Raw genomic sequence first — 26912 nt, forward strand, 5'->3', positions numbered from 1 at the left:
TTAGAAAGTTTGGGTAGCCAATCCCACATGGGCTTATACCTTCATCTCTTCCTTTCTACATTAGTTTCTATGAAGGAAGTATTTCCTTAACTCAACCTCTAGATGGCACTGTAACGTCATATGTGCCATAGGTCAAATATACCGAAAGGCCAAGCTTTTGTTGACTTTTTTTTGTACGTAGCCTGGTTGCAGTGTTTGACCCCAATTCCTCCAAAACAATGGGAGCAGCTAAAATGTGTACAAGGCCCATCAAATCATTTCCATTTGTCCAATATGCAACAATAGTATCAATTTCTCATTGCATTAGGGCAGTTTTTCTCAACTCCAGTCCTCAAGGCGCCCCAACAGGTCATGTTTTCAGGATTTCCCTCCGATGAAACAGCTGTGGTAATTACTAAGGCATTGAAACTGATCAAATCACCTGTGCAAAATAATGGAAAAGCTGAACACATGACCTGTTGGTGCCCCTTGAGGACTGGAGTTGAGAAACATTGTGTTAGAGGACAGCATGGAATTCGTTTGAAAGCTGTTCACACAAGAAAACGGATATTTACTGCTAAAGCCACTTCTGCACCTGAGGACGCACACACTGTGTGAAACGCATTGAGGCGCAGCAGCTTACCATTGACGGCACTTCAGGGGACTTCTGGTCCACGATGTTTCCTGTTACTGGAACACAAGAATATTGGTATAGAGCATTGCTGGATGTACGAGGTGCCCGTCTAAGGGCTCTAAATCATGTGAGTTTTCTTTTATTTTACCTTTAAGAGTTGTTATCCTATTAAATACAGTATGTTGCACAATGATGGTCTTTCTGTGATTTCCTGACATCATTCTGGAGAACCTAGTGAAGGTGGTGAAAAATTGCTTTGGTACATCTGGAGCCATTGGAGGAAATTTAAAGTGATATCCACTCACTGGCCACTTTTATTAGGTACACCTGTTCAATTGCTTGGTAACGCAAATTGCTAATCAGCCAATCACAAGGCAGAAACTCGATGCATTTAGGCATATAGACGTGGTGAAGATGACTTGCTGAATTTCAAACCGAGCATCAGCATGGGGAAGAAAGGGGATTTAAAGGACTTTGAACGTAGCGTGGTTGTTGGTAGCAGATGGGCTAGTCTGAGTATTTCTGGGATTTTAACGCACAACCATCTCTCGGGGTTTACAGAGAATGGAGGGAAAAGGAGAAAATATCCAGTGAGCAGCAGTTGTGTGGAGGAAAATGTCTGGTTGGTGTCAGAGGTCAGAGGAGAATGGGCAGACTGGTTCCAGATGATAGAAAGGCAACAGTAACTCCTCATTACATCCAAGGTATGCAGAATACCATCTCTGAACACACAACACATCCAACCTTGGAGCAGATGGTCTACAGCAGCAGAAGACCACACCGGGTGCCACTCCTGTCAGCTAAGAACAGGAATCTGAGGCTACAATTGGCACAGGATCACCAAAATTGGACAATAGAAGATTGGAAAAACATTGCCTGGTCTGATGAGTCTGGATTTCAGCTGCGACATTCAGATGGTGGGGTCAGAATTTGGTGTCATGGATCCATCCTGCCTTGTATCACCAGTTCAGGCTGGTGGTGGGGGTGTAATGGTGGGGGGGATATTTCCTTGGCACACTTTGGGCTCCTTAGTACTAATTGAGCGTGGTTTAAACCCCACGGCCTCCCTGAGTATTGTTGCTGACCATGTCCATCCCTTTATGAATACAGTGTCCCCATCTTCTGATGGCTCCATCCAGCAGGATAATGCAAAATGTCACAAAGCTCCAATCATCTCACCACTGGACAATGAGGTCACTGTACTCCAATGGCCTCCACACTCACCACATCTCATCCAATAGAGCACATTTGGGATGTGGTGGAATGGGAGATTGGCATCATGGATGGGCAGCCGACAAATCTGCAGCAACTGTGTGATGTTATCATGCCACTATGGAGCAAAATCTCTGAGGACTGTTTCCAACACCTTGTTGAATCTATGCCACCAAGAATGAAGGTAAAAGTGGGTCCAACCCGCTACTAGCAAAGTGTACCTAATAAAGTGGCCAGTGAGTGTACTTTAATCCCCTACCAACCATGTGATGCATATGTGCAGCAGCAAAGAGGGTGGCCTTTAATGCCCACATGCTCCACATATACCCTCATGTATGTCTGAGGTTTCTGTGATGAGAGCATGCTCTCTGCACCCTCCCAGCGCAGTGACCTGAATTGTCATAGACTTTAATCTCTAGTTGTCAGGATCACCTGCTGGTGGCACTGTGGTTCCCAGAGTGGAAAGGCAAAAGGGGGTCCAACCCGGTACTAGCAAGGTATACCTAATAAAGTGTCCGGTGAGTGTACATTGCTAGAATATCATGACTCTCTGGTGAGTGTGTTATCTATAAGGTGGAGGGAAGAGTACATTGAGTTTGTGGATTTTTGGCGTGAAGAGCACTTTTGAAGAACATTACGAAAATCTATGGACACTTTATCATAAAGGTTGTGGATTGATTTATAATTTATATTTTGTTGTATGGTCACTGTAGTTGTTTTGGGTCCATTATGATGCATATTGTATTATGATTTAGCACAACCGTAGCTCAGCTTCTTTTATTAGTATAACGGAGGGGTGCATTGCCTTGGTGTGTTGGGGCGCCATTCAAAAATTCAATGAAAATTGTGGTTCCATTCAAAATAAAAGGCACTGCAACACAGCAACGTATGTTAGATGTGTTCCCACGATCTGCGCGGGTTATACATGTTTTCCCACAACCAGTGCTAGGACAAGGTCATCTAGAGCCAACATGCCAAATTGTACCCCCCTAAGATGTATGAGCATTGTGTGTCAGCAGAAATCCCTCACCCCCAAACAATCGAGCACTAATCTGCATACTTAACCCCTAAGCATATATCCCCCCTCCTCCAAGTACAAATCCACCCCCCTACTGAATTTCCCTCCTTCCCAGCACAAAATCTTACCTCCCCCATGCCCCCCAGCACAAATCCCCTCTCCCCAAAAAATGTCCTCCCTCCTAGCACAAATCCCCTACCCCTCAAATTATCCTCTCCAATCACAAATCCTCTCCACCCCAACCCCCACACACACACACAAATCCCCTTTCCCCCCAAAAAATTCTCCCTCCTAGCACAAATCCTCTCCACCCCCCACACACACGCACAAATCTCCTCTCCCCCCAAAAAATTCTCCCTCCTAGCACAAATCCTCTACCCCTCAAATTATCCTCTCCAATCACAAATCCTCTCCACCCCACCCCCCCCCCACGCACAAATCCCCTCTCCCCCCCAAAAGATTCTCCCTCCTAGCACAAATCCCCTACCCCTCAAATTATCCTCTCCAGTCACAAATCCTCTCCACTCCCCTCCCACACGCACAAATCCCCTCCCCCCCAAAAATGTCCTCCCTCCTAGCACACATCCGCTACCCCTCAAATTATCCTCTCCAATCACAAATCTTCTCCACCCCCCACACACACACACACACGCACAAATCCCCTCTGCCCTCAAAAAAATCTCCCTCCTAGCACAAATCCTCTCCAACCCCCCCCCCATATGTACAAACCCCCTCTACCCCAATAAAATCTCCCTCCTAGCAGAAATCCTGTATCCCTCAAATATCCCCTCTACGCACCAACCCTTCCCTCCCACTCCAAATCCCCCCAGCACAAATTCCCTCCCCCCAATTCCTCATCCTAACACAAATCCCTCCCCCCAAAGTTCTCCTTCTACCACAAATATTCCCGAATCATCCCTAATAGCACAACCCCCCCCCCCAAAAAAAAACATTTCCACTCCTAGCACAAACCCCCCCTCTTCTACCATATCACCTTTTCTAAGACCCCTTTCACAGTGGGGCTGTTTTCAGGCACTTTAGCAATGGAGATAGCCTCTGCTAAGCGCCTGAAAACTGCCTCCCATTCATTCCAGTGTGACTTTTCACACTCAGGCTTTAGCGCTAGCGGCCGGCGCTTTTAAAAAGAAAGCAGTCTAACGCAAACCTCCCAAATTCCCCCTTCTAGCACAAGTCCTGTACCCCCTCCCAACTCAAATCCCCCTTCAAATCCCCACCCCTAGCACACCTCTCGAAATTTCCCCTCCTAGAACTATCCTTACCCCCTGCCGCCCCCCCCACATTCCTCCTCCCAACACAAATCCCCTCCCCCCCAATCTCTTTGTGGTGCCCCCCTACCTTACATGATACCACAGTGCCCAGGGCAGCCGCCCCTCCTGCCCACCCCTTGTCCCCCGGCCCTGCCCACAATGCTGATGTGTAAATTGACAATAAAGGATGCCTGTGGTAAGAGAAATATGTAGGTTGCCTTTTCAAATAAATGTTCTTAATTAAAGCAAAAATCTTGTTATGGGAAGCCATTGAAGTAAAAAAAAAAATCAGAAAGAAGAGTATATTAGGGAATATGAAAAAATATTTAAAAAAAAAGAAAAAAAAATCAGAAAGAAGAGTATATTAGGGAATATGTAAAAAAAAGAAAAAAAAAAAAAAAAAAGAAAAAAAAATCAGAAAGAAGAGTATATTAGGGAATATGAAGTATATTCAACGTATTGTTTCCTTCAAATAAGCAAAGCAGCGGCCAGATTAGAAATCACACCATTTTTATATATATATATTTTTTTTTTATAATTCTTCCGGCAGCGTCTAAACCCCAACGTGACTCTCAAGTGAAATTGCAATTGACGGTCACCAACTTTTCAATACAGACCACATCTGCCTGAAACTTCCCTGTCAGTACTGCTGCTCATTCATTCCGTCCCTGAGGAGCATTGGTTGCCATAGGAACACAGTTAACTATCACATCACTTTATAAATGAATCTCAATCTAGGGCTCGCCGCACATTTTATTCCGTCGTCAAGCTCGGAATCTGTGTCAGGGGTCTCCAACAGGCAAGACGAGAGAGAGAGGGGGAGAGAGAGAGAGAGAGGGAGAGGGAAAAAAAAACAAAAACAATTAAAAAGATGAGCTAATCCCTCAGAAACAGCTTCTCTTTCCCCAGATTGGAGGGCTCAGCCTTCGCAGTACCGCCTAGGAGACAAGCCGGGCAGGAAAGAGTTAACGGTGGATGGCACCGCTCTGCCACTTAAACGAAGAGCTTACCCCGACCCTGCCCGAAAAACACAGAAGCAGAGCACGCTCTTGTCTGGTCAACGGTGGCCAAGGGGAAGCAGGCGCCAAGGAGATGTCATGAAAAAGCAGCTTGGATTAATTGGGTCCCCTAACCGGAACGCTCTCCGGAGCCCGCGCCTCCAAGCCCCCTGGAAGATGAACACAGCTGATCAGATTCTATAGACGGCTTACGGTCCACCGCTACCACACGCCATGGATCTTTCCTTTATGGCCGCTCAGGTAAGATACATTGATTAAGTGCCCATGCTTTTACCTCTGATACAATTATTGAGTATCCTTTTGCAACTGTTGATATTTTATTAAGTATCTTTGTTTTTACCTCTGATACATTTATTAGGTATCCTTGTACTTAAGTATCTTTTTACTTATGTATCCCTGTACCTAATCTTTGCATGAGTTACATGTATTAAGTATCCCTTTTACCTGTGATATATTTATTATGTATCCCTTGTCTGAGATACATTTATCAAGTATCCTTGTACTTAAGTATCCTTTTACCTCATATATTTATTATGTACCTTTGTTCTTAAGTATCCTTGTACCTAATCCTTGCCCGAGATACATTTATTAGGTATTCTTTTTACCTGTGATACACATTAGGTACTCCTGTTTTTACTTCTCATACATTTATTAAGTATCCTTGTACTTTATATATTTATCAAGTATCCTTGTACTTAATCCTTTCCTATGATACATTTTTTAAGTATCCTTTGTATTGCAATACATTTTTTAAGTATCCTCTTTATTGTGATACATGTTTTAAGTATCCTTTTTATTGTGATACATTTTTTAAGTATCCTTTGTATTGTGATACATTTTTTTAAGTATCCTTTGTATTGTGATAAATTTTTTAAGTATCCTATATATTGTGATATACTTTTTAAGTATCCTTTGTATTGTGATACTTTTTTTAAGTATCCTTTTTATTGTGATACTTTTTTAAAGTATCCTTTGTATTGTGATACATTTTTTAAGTATCCTTTGTATTGTGATATATTTTTTAAGTATCCTTTGTATTGTGATATATTTTTTAAGTATCCTTTGTATTGTTATATATTTTTTAAGTATCCTTTGTATTGAGATACTTTTTTTAAGTATCCTTTTTATTGTGATACCTTTTTTAAGTATCCTTTTTATTGTGATACATTTTTTTAAGTATCCTTTGTATTGTGATACATTTTTTAAGTATCCTTTGTATTGTGATATATTTTTTTAAGTATCCTTTGTATTGTGATATATTTTTTAAGTATCCTTTGTATTGAGATACTTTTTTTAAGTATCCTTTTTATTTTGATACCTTTTTAAGTATCTTTTGTATTGTGATACATTTTTTAAGTATCCTTTGTATTGTGATATATTTTTTAAGTATCCTTTGTATTGTGATACTTTTTTAAGTATCTTTTGTATTGTGATACATTTTTTAAGTATCCTTTTTACCTGTGATATACATTAGGTACTCCTGTTTTTACCACACATACATTTACTAAGTATACTTGTACTTTATATGGTTATTAAGTATCCTTGCACTTTATATATATTATCAAATATCCTTGGACTTAATCCTTTCCTAAGGTACATTTTTTTTAAGTGTCCCTTGTATTGTGATACATTTATTAGTATCCTTGTTCATAACCTGTAGCTCAACAGTATTTTTATTGGCAATACCATTTCCCCAGTAAGGATAAAGAGGCGGCTGACTTGCTGGAGGTTTTGTTTAGCCTTCCTCTGGATCAACAGTTTTTAGAACTCTCTTTGACAACACGATGAACCTGGTGGCCCCGGGTCAATTTTTTTAATTGATTTTTTGCCTTCTCATTTATATTACTGATTACTTTTTTCATCTAGAACTGCTTTAAATTAGCATTGTTATTATATAGGATTTATATAGTGCCAACAGTTTGCACAGCACTTTACAAAATGGGAGACAGTACAGTTCTGCACGGACACACGATAGGATTTTCCGACGGAAAATGTTCGATGGGAGCTTGTTGTCGGAAATTCCGACCATATGTCGGCTCCATCGGACATTTTCTGTTGGAATTTCCGTCACACAAAATTTGAGAGCTGGTTCTCAAGTTTTCCGACGAGAAAATCCATTGTCGGAAATTCTGATTGTGTGTACACAATTCCGACACACAAAGTTCCACGCATGCTCGGAATCAAGCAGAAGAGCAGCACTGGCTATTGAACTTCATTTTTCTCGGCTCGTCATACATGTTGTACGTCACCGCGTTCTTGACATTCGGAATTTCTGACCAACTTTGTGTGACCGTGTATTCAAGACAAGTTTGAGCCAACATCCGTTGGAAAAAAAACATGGATTTTGTTGTTGGAAAATCTTATCGTACAGGGTATTCCAATACAAGAGTGGAAAGAGGTGAAGACCATTTGAGTGGCAGGAAAGTTTATTATGTAGCTTTGTACTTAAGTATCCTTGTACCTAATCCTTGCCCAACATACATTTTTTAGGTATCCCTTTTTGACTGTGATATACATTAGGTACTTATGGTTTTACCTCTCATACATTTATTAAGTATCCTTATACTTTATATATTTATCAAACATTCTTGTACTTAATCCTTGCCTATGATGTATTTTTTTTTAAGTATCCTTTGTATTGTGATACATTTATTAGTATCCTTGTTCATAACCTGTAGCTCAACTGTATTTTTATTGGCACTACCATTTCCCCAGTAAGGATAAAGAGACGGCTGACTTGCTGGAGGTTTTGTTTAGCCTTCTTCTGGATCAACAGTTTTTAGAACTCTCTTTGACAACATGATGAACCTTTTTGCCTTCTCATTCATATTACTGATTACTTTTATAAGGAGAACTACTTTAAATTATTATTGTTATTGTACAGGATTTAAATAGCGCCAACAGTTCACACGGCACTTTACAAAATTGGAGACAGTACAGTTCCAATAAAATTCAATACAAGATTGGAAAGAGATGAAGACTATTTGAATGGCAGGAACGCAGTTGCAGCTGGTGCTCAAAATTTTGGGGGGGCGCAAACAAACTGAAAAATACTGACCCCCCTCAATTGCAGCCTCACTGTGCCCATCAAATGCAGCCACTGTGCCCATCAAATGCAGCCATTGTGCCCATCAAATGCAGCCACTGTGCCCATCATATGCAGCCATGTGTGCCCATCATATGCAGCCACGTGTGCCCATCATATGCAACCACGTTTGCCCATCATATGCAGCCACTTGCAGTGGCGTTTCCAGCTTTCATATTTAGGGGGGCACATGGGGGGACAGGGACAAAAGTAGGGGGACAACTACAAAATGCAATTTTATATATATATATATATGTATATATATATATCCTGGGGCCCTTTACTACGACCCCACAATGGCCCTTTCACATGTTCTGCAGTGAGCTCCCTTCTACTGTATTGGGGTCCCCCCAGGGTGGCAGAAAACAAGATATATGTCACCAGCATACCAAGAAAATATAAGGGTCCAAAGCAGTGGGAGAACTATCAGGGTTGCAAAGGTTGTCTTGCCACCGGGCCCTGGTGTTCTGCCACTGTGGGGTTCCCCAGCCTCCTCTTGCTGTCCTGCCCCTGCTATTGACAGCGCTGGTCTGGCATCTCTTGGAATTTATAGGCTGGTCCTCCTGTCCTAAGGATGGGAGAAATCAGTCTGTGTTTTCAGTAACTGAGAGACCTGGTGGAGTCCCTCCTGCAACTCGCTCTTCTCCCTGCCAATGAGGATGCAGGGGAAGGAGCAGATCGGGCGGCCGTGGTTGTGTGAGCGCTTGCATTATGCAGTGTCAGCGAGCAGAGGGAGGGGGGAGGAATCACTTGCAGGAGCTGACTGGGGACTCTCTCCCTCTTAGACATTGCCTTTTTGTAAAAAAATAAAAAAACATTTTATTTTTTTAAATTGGGGGGCACATGGTGGGGCACAGCATAATGTTGGGGGGGGGGGGTCAGGGCCCCCTCTGCCCCCCCTAGGGACGCCATTGGCCACTTGTGCCCATCACATGCAGCCATTGTGCCCATCATCAAATGCAGCCACTTGTACCGCATCCCTATATTTTCCAACTACCAAAAACAAAATTTTATAGTAGGACTTTATTGGTACAGGTGGGACAGACACTTAATTTGAGAAAGGTTTATACCAAATTTAACATAATACATTTTGTATAAACCTTTCTCAAATTAAGTGTCTGTCCCATCTGTATCGGTAAAGTCCTACTATAAAATTTTGGTTTTGGTTGTTGGTACATATATAACAATAAATAAATAAATAAATAAATAAATAAATAAATAAATAAATAAATCTACTTAAAAAAAAAAAAAAAATATGTTAAGTTCTCTGAGTTAACTGATATATTTGTATTAGTAATATTTAATGAATTTGTAATATTTAATGAATATGTATTAACATTTATATTTAAATATTTCAAGAATAATAATAATAATAATTTATTATAATAATAACAACAATTTATTATTATTATTAAAAAAATAATAAATATATATGTTATTATACAGGATGTATATAGCTCCAACAGTTTACGCAGCGCTTTACAATAAAAAGGGGGACAGTACAATTACAATACGGTTCAATACAGAAGGAATAGGAGGGCCCTGCTCATGGAGCTTACATTCTAAAGTATATATATATATATATATATATATATATATATATATATATATATATATATATCCTCAAACTGGTGGCCCTCCAGCTGTTGCATGAGGCACTGCAAGGCTGACGGTTACAAGCATGACTGCCATAGGCAGAGGCATGATGGGACTTGTAGTTCCTCAACAGCTGGAGGGCCATCAGTTTGAGACCCCTCAAACCCCTCCATTGAGTAATGACTACCAGCACTTTGGGCTCTCTGAAATCAAATCAAGTATTTCCAGCCCACACCGGAGGCCACACCCCGCCCACACAAGTCTTACTAACAACATAAATTATGCATAAATGGGTATGAAAAGAAAATTGTAAGAAGATGAAATGGCGCGCCATTACTATTTCATAAAATACTTTAGAGCTGTAAGTGGAATCTGTTGGAGAGAAAAGCGAGCTTTGATACACAGCTATGCACTGATTAGATGATGTTTCCATTGAGATTCATTGATGTCCAGATTAATGTATGAAAACGATTCAGAAACTCAGAATAAGTGTGGCCATGTTGAATAATTATCTGCAGCAGTTGGGTGCAGAGAAGTCCCCAGAGCCTAGGGACTCCTCGCAGGTTCTTGCTACGGTGTCCGAGCAAATACATCCAAGTGCTTCTATATATATAGAATCGTGGCTCTCCAGCACTACGAGTCCCAGCATGCGCTCCTGTGAGGTGTTAGTGGTCAAGTGCATCTGCAACAATCAGAGCTGGGACAAGGTCATCTAGAGCCCAGGCGAATGTGCCAAACTGTGCCCCCCCCAAGATGTATGAGCATTACATGTCAGCAAAATCCCCCCCCCCCCCAAAAAAAAATCTCCTAGCACAAATCCCCTCCCCCTCCATCATATCACCTCTTCTAGCACAAGCCCCTCAAATCCTTCCTCCTAGCACAGATCAAATTCACCCATCCCCCTCCAACACAAATCCCCCAACACACACTTCTCGCACCCCCTCAATTTCCCCGCCTAGTACAAATACTCCCCAATGATCTCTACTACCAGAACCCCCCACCCCCCCCCCCAAAAAAAAGAAAAATTCCCCTCCTAGCTCAAATACCCTCCCCCCTCTACCATCTCACCTCTTCTAACAAAAACCCCCTAAGTCCCCCGTCCTAGCATAAATCAAATTCCCCCATCCCCCCAACACAAATCCCCCCAAAAAACACTTTTAGCACCCCTCAATTTCCCCACCTAGTACAAATACTCCCCAATCATCCCTACTAGCACAATCCCCTCCCCTAAAAAAAGAAAAATTCCCCTCTTAGCTCAAATCCCCTCCCCCCTCTACCATATCACCTCTTCTAACACAAACCCCCTAAATCTCCCATCCTAGTACAAATCAAATTCCTCCATCACCCCTTCCAAACACAAATCCCCCCTAATCATCACTTCTAGAGCACCCCTCCAAATTTCCCCTCCTAGGACAATTCTTACCCCCACTGCCCCCAAATTCCCCCTACCAACACAACTCCCCCCCAATCTCCTAGCGTTGCACCCCCCCCCCCCCAAACCCAACCTCACATGAAACCACAGTGCCCAGGGCAGCTGCCCCTCCTGCCCACTCCTTTTCTCAGCCCTGGCAACAACTATTGTGCCTGTAGTAGCATTATAAGCCACCCGTATGTGCTGGGCTCTTTTCTTTAACTAAGATGGGGAAGTGGTATCTAGAGTGTCATACATTCAGCTTTTCTTTGTATTGTCTTCTTCTTGCGTAGTAGAACATATCCTTAAAATGTATCCCTAGACAGAACTTCTTTTTATCAGTGGATCAGTGATTGCAGAAAATTGTAAAGAAAATAAAGAATATGGCGAATGTAGAACATCTGACTCCCACAGCTGATCACTTATCAACACTCTCCTGTGCTATACCCTAAAAACTTATAATAATAAAGGGAAAGAATAGTAAAAGAAATGACAGAAAATAAATATAGAAGATTAAAATTGTAGTATTCTCTATACAGTAGTGGTTAGTAGGGAAATGTCCCCTTACGCATGGATGCCAATGGTTTTTTTTTTTTTTGAAGCTCATGATTAGAGCCTGAGGCTCTAGTTGGCTTCAAAAAAGGGTGGGCTCGGGGGCGCAGGGCACTGCACCCTGAGCCCACTTAGTTATGTGACAATAGGGAATTAATATCCGCTATTATCTTCCTGCTTCTCCTACTGGGCAATCAGAAAGCGGGAGGAGCGTGATTGGCCCAAGAGGAGAAACGATCGCATTGGCCGGGCAGGGGGAAGGATTACAGGAAGATCCAGGACTCGGAATATGTCTGCCCAGAGCCCAACCTAGTGAGTACCCCCACGGGGGGGGGGGGGGGTACTCAGGTGGTTTGTTTGCCGCCCCCCCTACCCCCCACCCCTGGCTGCCACTGCCTTATAACATGGTGATCAGTAGGAGAAGAGTCCCTTACTTTGGAAGTCAGTGGAGATGTTCCCCTGTTAATTGGGGAGCAGTGGAAAGTTCCCCCTTACATTGGTGGCCATTGCTGATGTTATCCTTAATTGGGGATCAGTGGAAAAGTGCCCTCTTCGAATGGTGACCATTGCAGATGTTCCCTTTAATTGGGGATCAGTGGAAAAGTGCCCCTTTATATTGGTGCTCAGTGGATATGTTCCCCTGTTAATTGAGGATCAGTGGAAAAGTGCCCCCTTACATTGGTGGCCATTGCAGATGTTCCCCTTAATTGGGGATCAGTGGAAAAGTGCCCCCTTACATTAGTGGCTGTTGCAGATGTCCCCCTTAATTGGAGATCAGTGGGAAAGTGCCCCTTTAAATTGGTGGCCAAATAGAAATGTTCTCTTTTGACTTGGGGGGCAGTGGAAAAATTGCCCCCCTTTTACAATATTGGCCAGTGCACATATTTTTCTTTAGTTGTGAATCAGTGGAAAAGTGCCCCCTTACATTGGTGGTAAGTGGAGATGTTCCACTTTAAATGAGATTAGTGGAAAAAAAAAACCTTTACATGATTGTCAATGTATTTATTCATCTTTAATCAGGGATTAGTAGAAGAGTGCCATTGATGGTCAGTGCATATGTTCCTCTCAATAGGGATCAGTGGAAAATTGCCCCTTTACACTGGTGGTCAGTGCGGATCTTTTCCTTTAATTGTAAATCAATGGAAAAGGGAAAAGTGCCCTCTTACATTATGATTAGTTGAGATGTTCGCCTTTATTTGGGGTTAGTGGAAAAGTGCCCCTTTACACGGTTGTCAATGGAGATGTTCCCCTTTAATCAGGGATTAGTAGAAGAGTGCCCCTTTACTATGATAGTCAGTGCAGATGTTCTTCTCAGTTGGGGATCAGTGGAAAAGTGCCCCTTTACATTGGTGGTCAATGGAGATGTTGTCCTTTAAAGGCGACACCTCCAAGACCACCACTGCCTTGCTAAAGAAGCTGAGGGTAAAGGTGATGGACTGGCCAAGCATGTCTCCAGACCTAAACCCTATTGAGCATCTGTGGGACATCCTCACACGGAAGGTGGAGGAGCGCAAGGTCTCTAACATCCACCAGCTCCGTGATGTCATCATGGAGGAGGGGAAGAGGACTCCAGTGGCAACCTGTGAAGCTCTGGTGACCTCCATGCCCAAGACTATCTATTTACTAATGCTAGCAGCATAAGGATTAAAAATAATCAATGTTGATTGGGAGAGTGAAGTTCCACTTTAAATTATAACTAAAGGCAAAACTATTTTTTTTTGTTTTGGATAGGGTGGGATAGAGTGTGTTTCCGTTAGGGAGATTCTCCCTCTTTATTTTTGTCCTGTTTACCAGTATCATTGAAAGTAAAAGAAAATCCCAAATTTTGGGTTGTCCCCAGAAATATAATAGATGGGAAATCTTCCAATGGGGACACTAGTTCTGGTGACCTGGGGGGCCCCCAAGGAAATACCTTAATTTGCAGAGATTCCCTCTAACTTCCTGTTTGGCTATAGGACAGTGTGGGGAAATCTCTGCAATGGGAAAAAATCTGCCAGGGGTTATAACCCTCCCTTACACTAAAGAGTTTTTCCAATAGTTCTACTTAGCACTTACCGACCATAGGCTGTCATATAACGTCTTTGGTTGGTAGTGGTTATACAGGTATTAACATTTTCAGCCGGCGGTTGCCTTTAATGCAGCCACTTGATCACTTCTGCAGGCGGCGGAATGTGGTTCCACTCTTCCCCTGACCACCACTTCTAACGGAGAGCGCTCTGACCGGGTGCACAGAAGAGAGGGCGGGGAACTGACATAGTTCCTTCCTTTCTGTTAGTCCCAGGAACCTGGAAGCGACGAGATTTCATCACTTCCGGTTCCGCCTCTCTGTTTACCTGCCCGCTAGCGGCCAGAAAAGTAGCCGATCAGACTAATCTGTATCTGATCGGCTGCATTGGAGGCCACAGGAGAGATTTGGGGTCTAAAAGACCCCAGATCTCTCCAAGAAGAGAACCTGTCATGGCCCATGTTGTCACAAGGGATATTGTTCATCCCTTGTGATAGCAATAAAGTTAATACAAGAAAATAATAAAAATAAACAGTGTAAAAAATAGTTTAAGATCAAATAAATAATAATAATAATAATAAAAAAAATGAATGATATGCACAAATGGAAATGCATACCTAAGTCCCACCTACATATGTACATGACATGATCGCACCACAAATGCGAGGAACGTCAGAGCAAAAAAAGCTTTTAAAACGTTGCCTATGGAGATCTTTAAGTACTGTAGTTTGGCGCCATTCCAGGGACATACGCTATTATAAAGCGTGACATGTTTGGTATCTACTTACTCGGCATAACATGATCTTTTTACATTTCATGAAAAATTGGATATTATATTGTGTTTGTGTGCAATAAAATTCACGAAAGTGTATTTTTACCCAAAAAATTGCGTGTAAAAAACCGCATCGCAAATACTGTGTGGCATAAAAAATTGCAAAACCCATCATTTTATTCTGTAGGGCCTCTTCTAAAAAATATATACAGTATATATAATGTTTGGGGGTTCTAAGTAATTTTCTAGCAAGATCCACATCCGCAGTCTGGTTTTCAATTTCCTGAGTGTAGCTACGCAGATCTGACCATCCCTGACATTAGTCTTGATCGGGAGCAGAAGCCATGCAACCAATCAGGTGACTACTGTGACAGCCAATCACAGTGGTCATGTGATTGGGAAGTTAGTCCCACCCCCCAGACGCATAGACCCATTTAAAGCAATGCCAGGCCTGGACAGGAAGAGGTTAAAACCCAGGACCAAAAATGTTATATATTGCAGATTACCAGTCCTTGGCTTGGATTCATTCTTGGGCATGGGCTTTTTTATGTTGTTTTAAAACAATTTTTTTTCGTGTGTTCATTTTTTCAAGTATGTTTAAGCTTGAGCATTTTTTAAATTAGCATATGGAAAGCTAGTTATTAGGGGAAGGAGGAGGGCATTTTTGTAGTCACTCTGATTGAAGTCTATTGGGGTCGCGCACAGGGCCGTCTTTAAGGCAGGGCAAAAGGGGCTGCTGCCCTGGGCCCTGTCATTGTTGTGGGTTCTAAAGCAGCTACCTCATACTTGCCAACTATCCCGGGGTTTCAATTCTCTTATCCCTTGAAGTTCTAGTCCCGTGCTGTGTCCCTACATCTCAGTGTGAAGTGCTGGTACTAATGCTGCCCAGCTCTGCCCTATTGTTGTGTACAGATGACTCACCTGCAAAGTAAATAACCGGCATTGATATGTAAATAGCGGCTGCATTCAGAAGTAAATAGAGGCTGCATTCATATGTATATCATGCCCCCCAGAGGTCGTATCCACCATCATCTATACTGAATGCTGCCCACTGGGGAGGTAAAGGGGCATGCTTGAAAGTCCTGCCTGCAACTGTGGTCATTCAGCCCAACATCAGCCTGTTCTGCAAATGTAAGCAAATGGTGGTGGTGGTGGTGGTGGTGGTGGTGGGGGGGGGGGTAGTGTGGGGTAGGCAGAGAGGTAATTACAGTTTGGGGTCCACAGGTGAGCAAGGAGGGGATGTATAGAGGTAAGGAAGGTGGGTTTAAAGATAAGCAGAGGAGGCAGGTAGAGTTAAAGGGGTGGAGGGTTGGAGTGCAGAGGATGGGGGAGGTTTGGGGTGCAGAGGTTAGCAGGGGTTTTTAGGATGCAAAGGTGGACAGGAAGGATAAAGATGTAGGTCGCGTGTTAGGCAGCCCAATTATTTCAATGGGCTGCTCTATGTGCTAGAAATGTGGAAGAAAGTCACTAACGCTTTTTTCAAAATCACACGGTTGCACAGCACATGTCAGCAGATGCGTGAGGGTGTCATTAACAATTAATGGCACTGCTGTGTATCTGCTAAAGGGCAGCCCGTTTCTGCTGTGTCAGGAAAGTGATTTTACTTGCATTCCCGACACACACAAATGTGAACGCAGGCTAAATGTCTCAGTTACATTGGTGGTCAGTGTAAATCTTCTCATTGCATTGGGGCTTGGTGTAGAATCCTTTCATTTACACTAGTGGCCAGTGTGAAGGTGCCCCTTACATTAGTGGTCAGTGTAAATCCCTCTTTACATTGGTGGTAAGTGTGAATGCTTCTGTAGCACAGCTCGCTAGGGGAATTCTGAGAATTTCCTGCTCATCTGCACGGCCATGACCTGTTAAACCTTCCAGCCCACCTGACACTCTGGGTTCGGACATCCCTGTAGCACTGTGTGGTAATGATCACCCAACTCAGTATAATTAGGTTCTGAAATACTTTACTCGAACCAGTAAAAGAAAGTTATTTTAGAGAGGGAGGTGATAATCTGCTGAGCCAAGACAACAGCGCCAACTCAGCAAACCAGGCCTTCCCGAAAGCACAAGACAATGTTAAGCAACAACACTATTATATAAATACAGATATATACACTCCCTTATGAAGGCTTCAGTTAACTACTTATGCTGCCACACAGAGAAAGATGTGATCTGGCCAGTCTATGCTATACTAAGAGATAAAAGCAGGTCTATCACGAAGTAGTATAGGGGAGGGCCCTCTAAGTAACAGCAATGAAATTTCCACGTCGCAGATCTGATGTTCTTCGCTAGCTAGTTGGAGCTCAGTAAGTGTAATCCGTCTGGGTTTTGATGAAGCAGTAAGTTCCTAGGGAGGAAGATCTAAAGGTATCTGAGCACAGTGTTCATGCAATGCTATAAAGTGTTCTTGGGGTAAAGATGTCTGTGCACAGTGCCTCTGTAATAATGGCAATGGATACATAGAGGTTGAGCTATTTGCCCTATCACCATTGACCAGATTGCTCTGATGTCTTCAGGACAGGAACTCGAGTAGCAACACTTGTGCAGCGGATTTGCTGTCTCGGTCTTCCGAAATGAAGCTTGGCACACGCACCCACACACCAACAGGTGATCCGAGTATTGTTGATGACAGGATGTCAGACAGCGGGTAACAGAGCTAGGCCCTTTAGGCCTCGGGTTGGAAGTAAGACTCCGCGTGGTAGGCTGTTACACGTCTGTTGTCCCTGTTACACGGGTCCGTCTTGCGTCAGGCCCAGGAGGAAGAGAGCTCCACGTGCGCTTTCGGCTCCCTTTATAGCCACTCCTGGCAATCTTCATGTTGCAGTAAGGATCCCTGGGATGTGTAGTCTTAGGGTACATGGGTGCAAAGTAACTATCCGAAGGAGAACTATACATCCCATAATTCACTTTGTTAGGCACACAAATATGAGGTCACTGGTTGCACTGATTACCAAAGGGACAAGCGATGTCTAAAAACACTGAAAGGTACGGTGCTTTCTACTGGTAGTCCATATGGCTACACTCCTATTATATTAGTGGTCAGGGTAAATCCCCTTTACATTGGTGGTCATTGTAAATCTTCTCATTACATAGAGGCTTGATGTACAATCCTTACATTGGTGGTTACTGCGAATGCTTCTATTACATTAGTGGTCAGTGTAAACCCATATTACATTGGTGGCCAGTGTTGAAACTCCTCTTTATATTGGTAGTCGGTAAAAAAAACAGTATTGCCATTGATCACACCCTCCCCTCCCCCCAGCACTGCCACTGATTCCAGGAGTTCTAGGATCCCTAGGAATTTTCTGTCTATTAATGTATTAATGGGTCCCCTCACCACCCCAGTCCATGGTCTGCAGGCAGGTGGAGAGTGAAATTGCATGGAGGGGGGGGGGGCAAGAAAATGTTTGCCCAGGGTCCAATCAATATTAAAGACAGCCCTGGTTACACATTCATCCAAAGAAGCCCCTGTGTGATCTCTGATCGCTGAATGATAGCACATCGCTCAGGTGTTAATGGGCACATACCATTGATTATTTGATTACAATGGCATCTGAAAGTGTGTGGGATCTATTAGGCAGCAAGTGAACATGTTGTCTCTGAAGTTAATGTGATGAAAGCAAAAAAAGGGCAAGCAGAAGGATTTGAGGGACAAATTGTAATGACTAGACGACTGGGTCAGAACAATTCCAAAACTGAAGCTCTTGTAGGATGTTCCCGGTCTGCAGTGGTCAGGACTAACCAAAATTGGTCCAAGGAAGGAGAACCTGCCAACTGGAGACAAGGTGATGGGTGGCCAAGGCTCATAGATGGAGGTGGGGAGGTAAGGCTCATTAATAGAGGTGGGGAGGAAAGACTCATTAATGGAGGTGTACAGTTTGTAATAAAATGTAATATTTTTTACAATTCTTACTACCTCTTTGACTTTAATCTACCAGTGCCGCTACAGTCCCAACCCTTGAGGGATTTCTCCATTTCCATTGATGGTGGTGGGGAGGGAAGGCTCATTGATGGAGGTGGGGGGGGGGGATCATTGATGGAAGTGGGGAGGGACGGCTAATTGATGGAGGTGGGGGAGGAAGGCTCATGATGGAGGTGGGGGGAAGGATCAAGATGGAGGCGGGAGAGGAAGGCTCATTGATGAAGGTGGGGGGGGAGACTCATTGATGGAAGTGGGGAGGGAAGGCTCACTGATGGATGTGGGGAGGGAAGGCTCATTGATGGAAATGGGGAGGGAAGGCTCATTGATGGAGATGGGCGAAGAGAAGACTCATTGATGGAGGTGGGGGGAAGGCTCATTTATGGAGGTGGGGAGGGAAGGCTCATTGATGGAGGTGGGGGGAAGGCTCGTTGATGGAAGTGGGGAGGGAAGGCTCACTGATGGAGGTGGGGAGGGAAGGCTCATTGATGAAGAGGGACGAGGGGAAGGCTCATTAATGGAGGTGGGGAGGAAGACTCATGATGGAGGTGGGGGGGGAAGGATCAAGATGGAGGCGGGAGGGGAAGGCTCATTGATGAAGGTGGGGGGGACTCATTGATGGAAGTGGGGAGGGAAGGCTCACTGATGGAGGTGGGGAGGGAAGGCTCATTGATGGAAATGGGGAAGGAAGGCTCACTGGTGGAGATGGGGAGGGAAGGCTCATTGATGGAGATGGGCGAAGAGAAGGCTCATTGATGGAGGTGGGGGGGAAGGCTCATTGATGGAGGTGGGGAGGGAAGGTATTTTTTGTTATATTACTTTACTACTTGACTGATTAGCACTATTGCTTTGGAGAGCTAAAGTCTTGGTGGGTTTCATGCTCACTGGGGACACTATCTGCATGGAGTTTGTATGTATGTGTGCAGTCTTTCTCTGTCTTTTCACAACCAGCAGTACGTAATTAGCTTTATATTAAATTGGTTTCTTCTGAATTTACTGCTCTGCCATGGCCAACACTAAGCCCATAATTGAGAGGGCCAGGAGCCCAGATAGCAGCCGTAAATAGTTGCCTGAAATGCTCAGCAGCGGGGACTAGTTTCCACTCAATGTATGACATGATTGGCCACTAGAGGCCACTGTACTTCATTATCCATTTCCAGCCATCTTGCCAAGACACAACTGTTCCCATAGCCTTTGGGCATGGCATAGAGTATCTCTACTTGGCATGTTAACCTATGAGTGCAGAGCAGCCATCCATTACATCCAAGGTCATAACAAAATCTTGGGGCTACGTATGCATTGTACTTTAAAGCAAGTCAAATGCATTATGCTTTCACAGGGTTTTCAGATGCTTTGACTTGCTTCTGAGTTGCTACGGTGTGCCTTTGTATTGCTCAGGGAAACGGCTTAGTTGGTTTCTAATTTACATTGACTTGTTTTGATAATAAAATCAGCTCAATGCAAACACATGCTGTACAAGCGAGTAGTCCAGCAGGAGCAGATGCTGGAGAGTTAAACCAGCTGACAGTCTCTTCTTTTTCTATTAGGACATTATGGTGAAATCCCTGTGCTAAGTTCCCGGGTCTGTACACCTGCTGTGCCCATTATGAGGGGTTCCCATCCTTCCTATGCTGAATTCCCAGGTCTGTACATCTGTTGTGTCCACTATGAGGGATTCCCTGTGCTGAGTCCCCAGGTCTGTACATCTATTGTGTCCATTATGAGGGTTTCCCACCATCCCTGTGCTGAGTTTCCAGGTCAATACATCTTCGGTACCAATTAAGAGAGGTCCCCACCATCCCTGTGCTGAGTTCCTGGATCTCTATACCTGCATTGCCCATTATGAGGGGTTCTCACCATCCCTGTGTTGAGTTTCTGGGTCTATACACCTGCTGTACCAAAACCAAGCAAACCGTTCAGGGTAAAGTGACAGAGTCTTTTAAAAGAGCAATCCATCCCACACCGCCACCACCAACTCACACTCACCTTGGTGCTCTTTTGCTTTCTTGGTGTCTTTATAAACACCAAGGGATTGAGGGCAGTGGTTCTCAACCTTATTGAGACCAATGCCAGGTTGTTATGGTGCTGGCTGTCAGACCACCCTCACCATGGCAAGTCATGACAGTGATCCGAGACAAACTGTGTTCTGTGCTTGTGGCTCCCTGGGGGAATCCAAACGGCACCCCAATTGAGAAATGCTGATCTAAAGAAGTAGTTTTCAAACTTTTTCAGATGAGGGTCTGGTAAATTCTTCCAAAACCTTCCATACCCCAACGGTTAAAAATAACATTTTATAACCATGCAATAAATGTATGTATGTATGTACCCTGTTTCCCCGAAAATAAGACCTAGCGTGATTGTCGGTGATGGCTGCAAAATAAGCCCTACCCCCCAAATAAGCCCTAGTTAAAGTCCTTGTAGGTCTTATTTTCAGGGTAGGGCTTATTTTCGGGGAAACAGGGTAGGGCTTATTTGGGGGGTAGGGCTTATATTGCAGTGATCACCGACAATCACGCTAGGTCTTATTTTCGGGGAAACAGGGTATGTATGTATGTATGTATGTATGGCCTTGTAAGGGGTGACGTTCCTGTAATGAGCTGGGGGCAACTGTGGGGGATGTGCGTCTGGAGGGAGCTGAGGATCTCTCCAGGAGGCTGGGGACTTTACAGAAGGAATGTGAGGAACTTGAGGGCACTGCAGGGGGGCTGGGGTGCACTGTGGGATACTGTTGGAGGTTGAAGCACAATAATCCCAACACACACGTTCCTGAGGTTGGCTGTAAATATAAATGGGTGGTGCAATGACCAAGTGGCTGGAAACCTCAGATATTCAAAGCAAGAAATTTGTCACCAGCACACCAAGGATCTCCAGAATTGGATTTCTGTTTAGCGGAGCTCAATATGCATTTTAATAATTTATTTTGTATTTATTTACTGGATGAAAAAAAAAAAAAAAAAGCATTTGTATTTTTTTATTTTTATTTTTTATATATATGTTGTACATTCTTTCACTCATTTAATTATTGGATTTCTGTTTAGCGGAGCTCAATATGTTATAACTTTATATTAAATGTCAATATGCATCAAAACGCACATTGACGGACGTCTCCACACATGAGTTGAGATGTGCTTGCATGCATCTCCATTGCTCTTTTGGTTTCAATGGAAAACTCATGAAGCAAAAAAAAAAAAACGAAGGGTGTGACTCCAGAATAAAGCTGCGCTCGTTCTGGGCACATCTGCGGTTTTCCTGGAAAGCGTTGGCAGAACACGGGAATGATTTGATTTGCTCTGAAAATAGTAGCAGGATCTGGAGACAGATGTACGGGGGCACGTGTCAGCGCACAGCACAGGTTACCTTTAAACAGATAGTCGCCTTATAAAAAGACTGCTCCACGGGAATACGGGGGGAGCCATTGCCTTGGGGCTCATTCACACCAGGGGCTTTGTGCTGCATCAATCTCTGCGATGCACAAAAATGAGGTACAACAAGCATCCATGCTTCACAATGCACTACTGAGCATAGAGTTATAGGAAATGTTCATTTTTTTAAGGTTAAAAGAAAAAAAAAGAGCTGCCCTGAGTTATAACATCGGCTCTCATTGTGCGTGCGCAATAGCATGCGTTATGGCGCGCACCCCTAAAGTCTATTTAAAAACTTGCTGCTGGACTAGACACGGTTCATTTTGTTCCGAATTAAAATTCGGACAAATTTTCATTTTTCGGAAATTCGAATAGTACCGAATTTAAACAAATTCGAAATAACGAAAAAAAAAAATCGGAATTTGAATCGTTTTCGAATATTTTTTTAGAATTCGAATAGTTTTCAAATTCAAAAACTTTTCTAATTCAAATAGTTTTTCAATTTTCAAAGAGAATAAAATAGAATAGAAAATAAAGGAATAGAATAAAAAAAAAAAAATATTGAGGGAAATACGGATGTATCCGAATTTCCAAATTCGAATAGTACCGAATTTAAACGAATTCGAAAATGATGAGAAAAAAAAAGAATCGGAATTCAAATTGTTTTCGAATATTTTTTAGAATTCTAATCATTTTCAAATTTCAATTCAAGAACTTTTTAGAATTCAAATAGTTTTCCAATTTTCAAAGAGAATAAAATAGAATAGAAAATAAAGGGATAGAATAAAAAAAAAAATATATATATATTTTATTTTTCTACAGTATTCTAGTCCTTTATTTTTTATTCTATTTCCTTTTCTTTGGAAATTGAAAAACTATTCAAATACGAAAACTTTTCAAATTCGAAAATTTTTCGAATTTCGGAAACTATTTGAAAAACGTTTTGAATCTATTCGAATTCAAAAAATTCCAATCGATTCGAAAATGAATAAACAAAACGAATTCCGAAAATGAACTAAATCAATTAAACTAAACAAATTTTTTCAAATAACAAATCAAAACGATACAAATTTTTTCGTTCTGCACATGTCTACGCTGGACCATGGTAAGCTTACTGCGAGCGAGTGGCACAGCCAGGCAGTGGCATATCAATGGGGAGCGGGGGGGGGAGAGGTCTGCCCTGGGTGCAACATATTGGGGGGGATCTTAGGCCGGCGCCTCTTATTCAGCGGTTCTGGATCCCTTTTCAAGCATAGGGAGTTTTGGCCTCTAGTAGCGGTCCCTGCAAAGGTGGCGGCGGCCCGCGGAGGGGAAAAGGGGCCGGGCGCCTGAATAGGGGGTGGCAGCAGCGGCCATAGATAGATTCATACAATGCATGAATCTATTGGTGCTAGAGGGGGTGTGTTTTTGGGGTGATGTGCCATGTGACCCCCAAACATGGTGTGTATTATGGCATCCAAAGATTTCCATTTTGGTCTCATCTGACCGGACTATATTCTCCCCGTATTTCACAGGCTTGTCTAAATATTGTGCAGCAAATGGAGTGGTGAGTGCACATACAGGCCATGGCGGGTGAGGGCATTACTTATTGTGTATCTGCTAATTCCAGGTCTTTCTGAAGCTCTCCACAAGTGGCCCTTGGTTCTTGGACAATTCTTCTGATAATTCTTTTTACTCCTCTGTCAGAAATCTTGCGAGGAGCCCCTGGTCGTGGACGGTTTTTGGTGAAATGATGTTCTTTCCACATACAGATTATGGCCCCAACAGTGCTCACTGGAACATTCTTAGAAATCCTTCTGTAACCAATGCCATCAGTATGTTTTGCAACAATAAGGTTGTGATGGTCCTGAGAGAGCTCTCTGCTTTTACCCATCATGAGATGTTTCTTGTGTGATGCCTTTTAATTAATTTAAATTAATTTGCACTGACAAGGGGCAGGATTGCTTTCTAATTACTGATAGATTTCAGCTGGTGTCTTGGCTTTCCATGCCTTTTTGCACCTCCCTTTCTTCATGTGTTTAATACTTTTTCTTGATGTCATTCCATCTTATTACACAGAACTTCCTTTCTGAACTTATTTGTTTCGGTTTGTTTGTATGTATGGATTGCACATGGGTTCTCACCGACATCTGGGGGAACATTTCGTGTCAATAGCATCTTTAGAAATATATTTACCTATTTACCTAGAAACATGGTGATGTGTTCAATACCTATTTTACCCGCTGTATATAGTGTATATATATATATATATATATATATACATACATATATATATATATATATATATATATATATATATATACAGTGGGGAGGGAAAGTATTCAGACCCCCTTAAATTTTTCACTCTTTGTTATATTGCAGCCATTTGCTAAAATCATTTAAGTTCCTTTTTTTCCTCATTAATGTACACACAGCACCCCATATTGTATACACAGCCCCCCATATTGTACACACAGCACCCCATATTGTACACACAGCACCCTCATATTGTACACACAGCCCCCCATATTGTACACACAGCACCCCATATTGTACACACAACACCCCATATTGTACACACAGCACCTCATATTGTACACACAGCACCCCATATTGTACACAGCACCCCATATTGTACACACAGCACCCCATATTGACAGAAAAACACAGAATTGTTGACATTTTTGCAGATTTATTAAAAAAGAAAAACTGAAATATCACATGGTCCTAAGTATTCAGACCCTTTGCTCAGTATTTAGTAGAAGCCCCTTTTGATGAGTCTTTTTGGGAAAGATGCAACAAGTTTTTCACACCTGGATTTGGGGATCCTCTGCCATTCCTCCTTGCAGATCCTCTCCAGTTCTGTCAGGTTGGATGGTAAACGTTGGTGGACGGCCATTTTTAGGTCTCTCCTGAGATGCTCAATTGGGTTTAAGTCAGGGCTCTGGCTGGGCCATTCAAGAACAGTCACTGAGTTGTTGTGAAGCCACTCCTTCGTTATTTTAGCTGTGTGCTTAGGGTCATTGTCTTGTTGGAAGGTAAACCTTCGGCCCAGTCTGAGGTCCTGAGCACTCTGGAGAAGGTTTTCGTCCAGGATATCCCTGTACTTGGCCGCATTCATCTTTCCCTCGATTGCAACCAGTCGTCCTGTCCCTGCAGCTGAAAAACACCCCCACAGCATGATGCTGCCACCACCATGCTTCACTGTTGGGACTGTATTGGACAGGTGAAGAGCAGTGCCTGGTTTTCCCCACACATACCGCTTAGAATTAAGGCCAAAAAGTTCTATCTTGGTCTCATCAGACCAAAGAATCTTATTTCTCACCATCTTGGAGTCCTTCAGGTGTTTTTTTTAGCAAACTCCATGCAGGCTTTCATGTGTCTTGCACTGAGGAGAGGCTTCCGTCGGGCCACTGTGCCATAAAGCCCCGACTGGTGGAGGGCTGCAGTGATGGTTGACTTTCTACAACTTTCTCCCATCTCCCGACTGCATCTCTGGAGCTCAGCCACAGTGATCTTTGGGTTCTTCTTTACCTCTCTCACCAAGGCTCTTCTCCCCCGATAGCTCAGTTTGGCCGGACGGCCAGCTCTAGGAAGGGTTCTGGTCATCCCAAACGTCTTCCATTTAAGGATTATGGAGGCCACTGTGCTCTTAGGAACCTTAAGTGCAGCAGAAATTTTTTGTAACCTTGGCCAGATCTGTACCTTGCCACAATTCTGTCTCTGAGCTCTTCAGGCAGTTCCTTTGACCTCATGATTCTCATTTGCTCTGACATGCACTGTGAGCTGTAAGGTCTTATATAGACAGGTGTGTGGCTTTCCTAATCAAGTCCAATCAGTATAATCAAACACAGCTGGACTCAAATGAAGGTGTAGAATCATCTCAAGGATGATCAGAAGAAATGGACAGCACCTGAGTTATATATATGAGTGTCACAGCAAAGGGTCTGAATACTTAGGACCATGTGATATTTCAGTTTTACTTTTTTAATAAATCTGCAAAAATGTCAACAATTCTGTGTTTTTAAGTCAATATGGGGTGCTGTGTGTACATTAATGAGGAAAAAAATGAACTTAAATGATTTTAGCAAATGGCTGCAATATAACAAAGAGTGAAAAATTTAAGGGGGTCTGAATACTTTCCGCCCCCACTGTATATATATATATTTAGCAGAGACCCAAGAGAAGGGGGGGGCACCACCATTTCTATAAGTGATCCCGCTGCAAATCCACCGCAGTCCTCTGAAATCCAGATCTAAAAAGCTCATCCCTCCTGTTTTTGGGGTCCAACACCCTTTTTTGCGGATATTATAGAAACAGAAGAAAACAGAGCCGCTAAGAACAAACACATTTCAAGCACTCTCTTCTGCTCCGCGCGGTCGCCGCGTCTTTGATGTGGTGAAGTCACGGCGGATGATGCTTTTTACCCGGTAAACATCAATATTTTTCCAGCTGAGTCCGTTCCTATTACAGAGATAGTATGAAGAGCAGATTTATTATCTCGGCGTTGGCGCAGACCCAATAATCGCACCGGCTGCTTTCCTGATAAGAATCCCTTTAATGAGAATGCAAGGAGATACGGGATCTCATTATTAAATGCAACAGAGACTTCTACTTTAAAAAGATAAAAAATATTTACACAAACAGCAATAACATAATCTGTGCAAAGTGTTATTGTACAATATAAATCCGATCATTAAAATCTCATGGAAGCTCCAACATGTTAAAGAATATGTTACCCCATCATTTCATATTCCTGATATGTGTCTGCTGTACCATGTAGAAAGTCTCTTGTTCTCTTTGTATTGCTTCCTTTGTGTAAAATACATGTTGATACTGCCAGTCTCCCTGATTTCCTATTTCAAACTGACCACGCTAGGCATGGTGGCACATCCATCCCAGTATTGACAGGTTTCTGGCTCTGCCTGTCCTACAATGGCTAAGAGTTGTGCTGACACGCCCCCCTGCACAACCTGCCTGTCCTGCAATAGCCAAGACTTTTGCTGACTCGCCCCCACCCTCTCAGAACAGCCTGCCTTTCCTGGCAAAGACTTGTGCTGATAACCCCCCCCCGCACAGCCTGCCTGTCCTCCAATGGCTAAGA

The 26912-nt window shown here is 43.1% G+C and overlaps 1 protein-coding gene across 2 annotated transcripts in view; it reads left to right on the forward strand.

Moving 5' to 3' along the window:
- Positions 1-4213: 4213 nt before the first annotated feature.
- Positions 4214-26912, forward strand: part of LG13H14orf132 (linkage group 13 C14orf132 homolog) — a 102879-nt gene continuing 80180 nt past the window's right edge. For both annotated transcript variants that reach the window (XR_012237145.1, XM_073610197.1), the window contains exon 1: positions 4214-5370. Coding sequence is in view for 1 of the 2 variants with exons in the window: in XM_073610197.1 (XP_073466298.1) it covers positions 5344-5370 (27 nt within the window). In the remaining variant the exon portion in view is untranslated. The remainder of the gene's footprint in view (positions 5371-26912) is intronic.

This window comes from Aquarana catesbeiana, linkage group LG13, assembly GCF_042186555.1.
Source record: "Aquarana catesbeiana isolate 2022-GZ linkage group LG13, ASM4218655v1, whole genome shotgun sequence".
Classification (NCBI taxonomy): Eukaryota; Metazoa; Chordata; class Amphibia; order Anura; family Ranidae; genus Aquarana; species Aquarana catesbeiana.